Here is a 10,764-nt window from a genome sequence, read left to right on the forward strand (position 1 = left end):
GAAAGCGAGGCCCACACAAAATCAAGCATTCAAGATTCAACTCTTGAATTTTTGAGAAATTGGACTCTTGGTTGAGAGGTAGTATTCTCATTCCTAGAGCATCAGCCCGTCAATAATCCATTTTTTTCACTCATTATATCCTCACACAAATTTTAAAATTCCAAATTTGCCATCCACTTTAACCCAATAATTTATTTACAACAAATTCATTTTAGTTGTCAAACTAGTTTCAATTCCGATTCATGAGAATTTAAGGAAACTTAGAAGAAATCAATAGCATTCTTACATCGATTCCACATAATTTAATAAACAACTTTAATAAAAATTCAAATTCCAACACCTCGTCAATTTAATCCCTCATAACCCTATTATAGATTAGTAGACATGCCAACCATCAATCGTATTTAAAATGTGTACTGTACAGTGTACACGTGGTTTAACTTCCAACACCAGCACAAGGGAGGTTGTTGTTGAGAAGAGTCCATTGAGGGTCGTAATCAATCTAATCAAATTAGAAGTCACCCAAGATGAGTTTGAAGCCATTATTTATTTAATTTAATTATAAAAGTCGATTCTGGTGGAGAGGCCTTGAGGGTTACTCCAAGCCAACCCTAAAAAAGAAAAAAGAAATTACATCAGTGAATGATTTGTATAATAATTGAAGGTGTCACCAGAACATGCATGCATCCGTCGGCCAATCACATCACATCTTCAATTGTGTAATCACATTTGACAAATTGTCACTGTGCATGTGTGGGGGACTCAAATTCAAAGTGGGTCATGACTCAATAACCTCATTTGTTTGGATGCCTATGGTGTTCAATCAATCAGAGTCCCCTTCATGCCCGCGGCCATGGGAGCCCAATCAAAATATCTACGAGGGATTTGATTGCAAGAGAGATCTTCTCAAGCAATCAGCTGCTTCTGGATCTGGAGCATCTTGCTTTTGCTTGCTTCTACAAGAGGCCAAAAACAACTATCTACAATAATGGTTTGTATTGTGATTAAGAAGATACCAAGTTTTTCAACAAAGTTTTGTCAAAATTAAGATTGGCGTATAAAAGAAGCAAAATTAGGCATTCAGCAATGGTTAATATCAGTTATATAATAAAGTTGGTTATTCGGAGCAGTTAACGAATTCAACGCGATGAATTATATTATTGATGACCTTTTTGTAACCAATGCTTCCGGTGAAATTTACTTCTTTTCAATAAAAATTTATAATTATAAAAATAAGAAAAAACTATTATTGGCTTGCCAGAAATTTTTTAGGTTTATTGAAAGAGATAATGATGTTTTGAATATCCCTACCCTACCCATACAAATTATTTTACGATAAGGATTTTATTTATTTATTTATAAAAATCAGAGAATCTATGACAGATTACCCAATCAGAGAATCTATTTTACGATAAGGATTTTTCTTTTCTTGTAAGTAAGTTAAACTTAGAATCTCTGTCTCCTTTTCTTTTTAAAAATTTTTTCTGTGTTTTTCATTTTACTTTTTATAGGGGCAAAAATAAGGCAAATGCATGAACGAGATTGGTAAGCATCTCTGCGCACGCTTGATAATTTTTAGACCACATGGGCCATTTTATTATTATATTATTATTATTATTATTATTATTATTTATTTAAGCAAGCGATAGTCTCCAAACTTACACGCTCTCAATACATCACATATGTTGCCAAACTAATAGACAGTAGGGAATCTAAAATACAAACAGGATTCAGAATCTATACAAGCATTCCATGCAGTGTACAGATATTAATTGACTTCGCTTAGACCAAGAAAAAAATATAGACCTTTTACAGAAATATATATATATATATATATGTATATATATTATTTAATTTCACCCCTCAAAGGAATGGATAGGAGAGGTGTTCATAGACCATTATAGTGACCACCAAATGTGACATGAGCTCTGGTGATGGGTACCCCTCTAACTGCTGAAAATGCTTCATTGAATTTGGTTGCATGCTCAACTGCCTGCTTAATCCTCTGCATTTCCACAAGTGGGATTACATTGGGTTAGCTCCACAATTCATAAGCTACAACTATATGTTGGAAAAATATGATTAACATCACGTGACATGCATAACATTTTGTTATTATGTATCTTTACTTCTATAAGATATTGAAAAATTAAATGATGATGACATAATGTTATGAATTTATTATTTCTATAAGCGATGGAAAGATTAATAACAAGATTTAGTCGTGTTGAATTGCTTAATAGTTATTAATACTCATCTCATGTAATTTGAGAGGACGTCGTAAACAGTCGTTGTCTTCTTTCTTAACACATTTTTCAACATTCACAAATTAACATCACTCATATCCTCATGTCGCATTTTTTGTTTAATAGCTAACCGAACATTGTAAGAGCATCTACAACAGTAGTAACATAACAGTAAAAAACCTCATATGCATCTCATATTTACCTGAAATATGAGATCTAATGACTAGTAATTAATTAAAACAAAAGTAAATAACAATAAAAAGCTAACATCAAGAAATCCAAAAAGGTATGTAATGGGAATTTGGATAATTTAATGAAGTTGGAGAAAATTTGCTGACCTTGTTGTCATCAGTGTAGATCTGGTAGCGATTCTGGTTCTGTTGATACTGTTTGTTTCTCTGGTGCGTACCAAAAAACAGAACACAAATAGTAGCAGCAGCAAAACCAAAAGAGCAAATAGCTCCAATCCCAGTTAAGCTCAGCTTCCAGATGTTGTTCCTGTTATGATCCCTACCATTCTTGACCAAATCATCCTCCTCCTCCTCCTCCTTCTTGGTGTCTTCTGAGTCGAACAAGTTGTTGTTTTTCTCACCAATTTTCATTCTGGGAGAGGTGATCTTGCTCTCAATAGAAGCAACAGCAGCAGCAGCATCAGTAGTTTGATGCTGCATAAATCTTGGTGATCTGCAGGTAGGAGACTTCGGTGAGTCCATTTTCATGTCGGCAAATTCATTTTCCCAAGTTTTCTTGAAGTAGACTTGGGAGAGTTGTGTGTCTTGATCATCAGCTTCTAAAGCTTTTGCTTTATAATTAGTCTTCTCATCAACTAGAACCCTAGCAGCAGGGACTTGTTCTTCTTCTTCTGAGGCCTTGACAAAGCTTGCAGGTAGCTCCAATTGAATTGGAACAGGCACAAGCTGATTAGGCACCCTTGAATTAATAAACCCCTGTGGTGGAATTGGTGGTGGTGTTTCGATGAGTTTTCTTGAATTGGGTGATGGGATTATGAAGTAGTTCATGTTGAAAACGCTTTTGGAATCAGAATATGCCTTGCTTGAGAAAATCCTTTTCTCTTCTCTCTCTTCATGGAAATCAAGAAACCCATCATCAGGGAGGTACTCCCACTCATCAAGATCCATCTTTTTTTTCTTTCCAAACAAAATTTTGGGATTTTAATGAGAGTAGATGATCAAAGGAGGAGGAGGGTGTTTGCTAAAAGTAGGAAACAATTGGGAATTTAATTCAAACTTGGGTACTGTTGTTGAATAATAATTGAATCAAAGACGGTGGCTTCCATGGAGTTTTGTGTGGAAATGAATGGGAAGAGGGCACCCCCGAAATGGTGCGTGTGTCCTCTTGCTCTTGGAGTGAAGAAGATGGATTCAGAATCGAGGAGGAAGATAATGACAAGGTTTGAGAATGCTTATCCCCTCTAAGGGACCCACCGAGGAGAATCGCCCTTCCTTCCGGATGGGATTTGGTTGATATTTATTTCCATTTGTTAATCCCTTATTTAAATGCAGAGTTTGATTACTATAATGTAACTTCGGTTAGGGGTGGAGTATAATGTTCATGCTCACAATAGGATGCCAAAATAGCTCTCAACTTAAGGTTCTGTTTTTGATCTCCTTGTGAACACTTTTAGAGAGAGAGAGAGAGAGAGAAGACAGCGAAGTTTTCACCCATCCAAGGGAGATTCTTTTGTTAGTCTCACTCTGCAGAAGGGAAAGAAAACTACAGTGTCGGTTGCTTGTTCAAGTTTGCTTGGAATGACTATGATGGGTAGGTTTTAAAGGGTGGAAAAGGGCAAAAAAAAAATTAAATGAAAGTGACAATGGGTAGTCCGTAGTACAACTGTCTTTGGGTTGGAATCTTTATTTGGTTCTTTTAGTTATTTATTTTTATTACTATAAATCTCAAGAAAATAGGCCTTTTTTTTCTTTCAAAACTTTCTTTATTTATTTTATTATTGGCAAATTACAAAATGATCCTTGTAGTAGATTATTTCATTTTTCACTTTCATCATTGTAAATTGTAATTTTACTTTTTGCATTGTTAGTTCAATCTTTCATATGATATAAGGTGAGAGGGGGTGACCGAGCCCAACAAGAGCCTACGCGGCCAAAGCCCAACGCGCATAGCCCTAGGCGTCTCTCCTTATAGGCCCACACGTGGGGATATAAGTGCCAAAGAAGGGCCCACATAACATTTTATTGACGCTTGTTGTTCACAAAAAGGAAGGACACACGTCAGACCACCACTGATCACCCAGTCAAATGATACCACATCATCAACGACTATTTAGTCCTCACATCGGAAAAAGACAATAGAGAAGTCCAACCTTCCCTATATAAAAAGAAGTACTTTCCACCTTTTAAAAAGGTTTCACTAAAACACCCAAAATGGGAATTTGAAATTATAAAAAATCAAACACCCAAAATACTTTATAAAGACACCCAAAACCCATCATTACACACACTCAAAACCCATTTATAAACACACCCAAAAAATATACAATTGTTGATTTTGGGTGTGTTTTCATATTTAAATAGTATTTGGGTTTTTTTATAAATACATGTCTAGGATTGAGTTTATTTATAAATTTGTATAAAAAAAATGAATCTCCTCCACACTTGACCCATTTCTGTTTCTTTTTCAACAAATAGGAACCAACAACCACCTTACTCGGCCACTCCAAGTAAAACCCAAGGATATAGAAATGCAGCGTCCTGACCAAGTCTATCCTCGAGGAATGGCGGACTTGGATTGACCCCACTCTGATTGGTTGAGCGATTTTTATGCATCTACATTCTTTAAAAACCAAACTCCTTTTAAGGCCCCCAAAAAAACAAAAAAAGAGAGTCAAAATTGGGATTTTGAATGAGGAGATGTGCACCAAAATGGATGGAAAAATTACCTGAGTTGAACGAAATGAAATATATATAAAATTACAAGAACGGAAATGAAATATATATCAAATTACACAAAAACTACATGGCCCATTTGTGCAATGTGACTTTTCTTTTACTATTTAGCTTTGTGGAACTCATGAAGCTAAACATTATCTAGAACTTAATGAGGGTTATTTGTGTCATTCTATAACGAAGACTTATGATGCATTAAAAAAACTATACCTAACATAATTAGGAACAACGTACACTTGGAAAAAGGCAAGTAGTCTGCAACATATAACAGCTCATCCTTCACACTAGACACCACACACCCTTGAGTATGAGCCTCTAGCTTGCAAGAGAATGATGAGATGGACATAAACATGCAATCTTAAAGAACACAGACTCTAGTTTCCAATTTATACCCAAAAAATAAGCATGAGGAATCAATATGAAAACAAGAAATCGTAATGCCAATTACTCCCATTGTCATATGAATCAAGTACATATGATTCAAAGCCCTCTGTCTTTAGACAAGAAATCATACAATAATTCTAAGTAGCGGTGTTTCTTATTAAGAACAACTTTAGTGAAAGGTTACAAGGGAATACTACCAGCTTATAGCATACCTTCTTAATCTCACTTCGAACTTTTCTACGAGTGGATTCCATGTTAATATGTTATCAAAGATATATCATTCAATCGAGCCCTTAAGATTTAGAAGACATACCTTTACGTCAAGATACTATATTTTCATGGTAATCTAACAGAGAGAGGGCTGCGAAGATGGACGTTGAAGTTGTCAAAGTTTCGAAGTTCAACGTCAAGTGACTCTCCATAGATGCAACTTTTATGGCTTGTATGGAAATTAAATACAAAGCAAGTAAACTTTTAGTTCTAGTACCCCGAGATTAATTCGGCCAAATTAATTAAGAATGAATATTTGAATAAATAAAGAAATGATTTTCATGTAATTGATACAAACATGCTATAATTGAGACAAGTTTTGTCATATAATTACTTCGATCAAAGGATACTACATTGGAAAAATGCATGCTTAGAGTTAGTTAATCATTTTCTTGAAACTCATAAGAAGCCATTTTATAAGAAACTAGCCTCTCGGCATGCACTTCCGAGCTTGGGAATGGTTTTTTTAAGAAATTTTTAAATTTGTTTTAGAATTAAAAAATATAATAGGTAGTTGTGTTCCATAAAAATAGGATACATTATCTTATTTTCCTTTTAATTTTAGTTTTTTTAATATAAAAAAGTGTGAATTTACCATATTATTCTCATTTAATTAATAATTTCAATTCTTAATGTTTACATTAACCAAGTGCATTTTCTGGTATTTTGAATGTTTCACCATTCTCTGCCTTTTGCTTTATATATATATAGATAGGAGGCGAGTTGGATGTAAAGTACTATATCTAATCTATTAATAATGGTCACTATTATTCGACACACAAAAAATTAGCATATAGAACCCATGAACACATGCATATTGGTGAATGACTTTAGTGATAACCTAAGATCAATCCCTTGAATTGATCCAATTTTTTTTTTAAAGTCCCTTGAATATGAATTATATCAAAATCACTGTGAAGTATAGTTTCATTCTTTAAATAAATAACAATCAATGCACCGTGGTTCGCCACTGCACGTGGAGTCTATGCATAAAACATTCTAATTAAATAACCATCCATAAAACAATCTTACTAACACTAATTAATATTAAAAGAAATTCTTAAGGAAATCATCTTAAATGAACGAACATGAACTAGGTGAATTAACAAAGCAATTAAATATTATTATACATATAGAATACATATAATTTGTTATAAAAGTATAACAACTATATATATTTACTACTTACCAAGGTAATTACCTATAAATATACATATATAAACTAAGTAAAGTGTAAAAATGTTTAATTTGCTTTTAAAAATACATACAAGTTCTCACATGACTAGTTAAAGTTTGTCTACCAAAAAAACTAGTGTTGGAGAAGAACATCAAAGTTAAGTTGAATTTAATCAACTAATGTGGGAAAAGAGTGTACAATAGCACACAAATTGTGTTGTGTGCGTATGTTTCTAGTGCTTTCTATATTGGATTGATTTGTGATCATTAATTATTCATTATGTTAGTATGAAAATTGTATTGACATTTTCTAGACTCTAGCATATGTCGGTTATTAGTGTGTGAATATTTTTTATTGGAAGTTTTGGCACAACACATTCAATCCCGAATTTTCGAGTGTGACTTGATTGATATGAGGAAACTGATTTCAAGTAAACCATGACATAATAATACATTCATGATAGGATTCTTAGTTGGAGTTATTTTCACTCAAGTGCTTATGTGTTAGTCTTATTTTTAATAGGATTAGATTTTATCTTTTGAGATTACTTTTCTAGTTGGACCTTATATTGATTCTCATTAAATCATTACTTTTCCTCTTTTGACTTGGAGGGCACATTGCTGTATTAAAGTCCTCTCCTACCTAATTGATCTCATTGATTTATCTTGGTAGATATTATTTCCTTCTATAACATTTGATTGTAGTGAAAGACATCTTTTCTCATATTGTGCAAAAGGTGATTTTTTATCATTATTAGTGTTCTGCAAGAATCAAATCTGATATGATGATAAGGTCGTGGTTTCTTGCACTTAGATTTTTGAAGAGAGAACCTCTTTTGTATAAAAGGAAGGTGTGCCTCTCTTTTGTTGTGACAACTTTTAAGATTGGTGTTTGAGCATCTAAAATTCCTAAGAAAGGTGTTATGCATATCTTTGAGATAAGTTATCAAGTGTTCCTTATTTACTTGGTGATTTATCAAATATTTTCATCATTCATTTGTATGTTCGGTGACTTATACTGTTGAGGGCATCAAGACCGCGATGGCGGTTTTTCTCCGGCGAGCTTGAAGCAATCGTGACTAGTATGCATTCAATATAAGAAGTGTTGAAAGATCATCCCGTGACAGAAGTTGAGTTACGAAGAAGTCGATAAACATTATCTAGAATGTGTTTAGGATAAGTGTGTGAGTACTTCTTGTAATCATCATTCTATAGTGGATTTGTTTTGGACTGAGGAATCCAGTGGATTTTCCCCAGAGGTGGGGTTTTAACACGTAAAATAATTCTCCACATGTTCCTTTATTGATTATAATTTTAAATTGGCCTATTCACCCCCCCTCTAGACATTCTTAGTCATCCTACAGGTAATTTCATATTACATGTACTCTTACCACTTGTTATTATTCTGAACGTTCAATTTAAGATTTGGATTTTTACTGACGTAGGTTTGAATATGAGTTGCTAAAGCTTACTTTAACTTAGAATTTAAATTGCATATATAATCGTTTGAATGTAAAATTAATTGTATGTGTTTTTTCTTTCAGTTGTTCTCTCATCTTTAATTCAACCTTGATAATGTGTATTTTGCACGAAACTTCAACATAAATCATATAGAGATATCATATGCAAGAGTTTAGAGAAATGGTTAGGATTTTAGCAATTTTATTGCATAAAATTGAATTAAAACAATAAAATCTCACTTGCAATGGTGTGATTTTTTATTTTTATTTTTTAATTTAGGACCTTTCCTATTGAGAGGGGCGATAATACAATAAACTCACACACACTACTGCAATTGTGTGATTTAGATCATTGCAATAGATGCAATTGTAATAGAGGGTGCTATGTGTTTAACCCTCTATTTCAATTGTAATTGGCTAATTATGGGACCCACATGCCAATTAAAAATAGAAAAAATTACGGCAATTAATGCATTATGTTGTTATTGCATTACAATAGGCAAACCATGAGACGCACATCTCTATTATACCTTTCTTTGCCTATATTTTTGAAAAAAAAATCCAAATATACAAGTTTGGCATGAATTTTTTTTTTTTCAAATATATTCAAAATTGATCTCTTTTTAAAGATCACTGTGAGAATAATTCAATGGTACAATTTATAGTGTTATTAAAATTTATCAATTTTATTTTATTTGAGTATAATAAAAAGGATGTAAGAAGATATAACTAATGATATGAAGCTATTGAACTGTATCATTACAAGTAAAAATGCAATTCGATTCAATAGATGCTGAAGTTCAATTAATTAACCTATACATTGAACCATTTTATGATAAAGAGAATTCATTCATAGAACCAAAGACCTACAAAGAATGACATGATACGGTGGCCTTGTCAAAACCATCCTAGGACAACCTCATGGGACAAACCCCGGGAGAGGAAAGAGTACCACCATGTCATGGACTAACAAGAGAGTCCGATTCAGGTCACTTTGGACCATTACAATAAAAGAACAAATCAAAAACGAAACTAATACATAGACCTTTTACAAGAACCACAACTATAGACCAACACAGTAGACCCACATGAGAGGAGCGCAGAACATCCCAACTGTCAAAAGAAGCCTTCTATGAGCAAAATCATAGTCCTTTGACACCCACACAAACTGCAAGGCATATCATAGTAGAAATCAGGAGAGAACATGTAAGAGGAACATATAAACAAACAGTAAAAGGACCACTGAGAAGAACTCCACTTCAACTCAGAACCGGACAAAGAAAGTCTCCTATGACCAAACATAGTTCTTTGGTCGGCGCAGAGTAGAGAAGAGCACCACATCCCAACAACTACCACCAACATTGTTGCTGCCGCTGCCATTGAAATAAAGACAAAACATCAGTCACTAGGTATCACAACTCTCCCGAGGAGAGACACAATCCAGCATCACCACAAAAACAACAATAAAAGGACCCCTGAGAAGCACTCCACTTCAACTCAGAATCGAGCAAAGAAAACCTCGTATGGCCAAGCATAGTTCTTTGGTCAGCGCAAGGTAGAAAATAGCACCACATCCCAACAACTACCACTAGCATCGTTGCTGTCGCCGTTGTTGAAACAGAGACAAAACATTAGCCACTAGGTATCACAACTCTCCCAAGGAGAGTCACAATCCAGCCTCACTACTGTCGCCGCCGTCGAGACAAAGACAAAACCAACCACCTAGAACACTGCAAAAAAAATCAAACAAAAAAGATAAACAAACAGATCTAGATTATCTAGGGAGGGAAGGGGAGGAGAAGAGGGGATAAGAGGAAGGGAAAATATGAGAGAAAAAAAGATGGGGAGATGAGGAGAGGACGGGGAAGATGGGCGGAGGGGAGGAGGGGCAGTGGCCACCTCCCCCCTTAGCTTCATTACGATTGGTTGTCGGCAAGAAGAAAAGGGGCCAAAGTGCGGCTAGGGTTTATTTATTTATTTTATACATTGAACCATTAAACAACCATCTTAGATGCTCTAAGATAGTATGTGATAAAATGAATTTACTAGTAAATATACATAGAGTTGGAGTAATTTTCAAAAAAATGAACTGGTTCTTCACCGAATACATGTTTTTCTCTTCACAAGATACATTGTAAAAAGTCACTTTTTTTTTACAATTGTAAAATTACTTGAATATGATGGTCACATTTGGTGTATATTATTGGATAATTCCTCATTCGGATGAAATGTGAGATTTATACTAAACATAAATATTTAGGGAGTTTCACTAAAACACCCAAAATGGGGGTTGAAATTATAAAA

The 10,764-nt window shown here is 34.1% G+C and overlaps 2 protein-coding genes across 2 annotated transcripts in view; one reads left to right on the forward strand and one right to left on the reverse strand.

Annotated features, from left to right (window-relative positions):
* Positions 1 to 10,764, forward strand: part of NCBP (Putative cap-binding protein) — a 73,218-nt gene that overhangs the window by 44,779 nt on the left and 17,675 nt on the right. The gene's annotated exons all lie outside the window — the stretch shown is intronic.
* On the reverse strand, positions 1,684 to 3,714 carry LOC103339032 (uncharacterized). Its single transcript, XM_008242304.3, has 2 exons — positions 2,585 to 3,714; positions 1,684 to 2,005 (listed from the first exon to the last, which is right to left on the reverse strand). The coding sequence occupies exons 1-2, from the start codon at positions 3,383 to 3,385 to the stop codon at positions 1,889 to 1,891; spliced, it is 918 nt and encodes a 305-aa protein (XP_008240526.2). The 5' UTR covers positions 3,386 to 3,714; the 3' UTR covers positions 1,684 to 1,888.

This window comes from Prunus mume, linkage group LG8, assembly GCF_029339155.1.
Source record: "Prunus mume cultivar Tortuosa linkage group LG8, ASM2933915v1, whole genome shotgun sequence".
Taxonomy (NCBI): Eukaryota; Viridiplantae; Streptophyta; class Magnoliopsida; order Rosales; family Rosaceae; genus Prunus; species Prunus mume.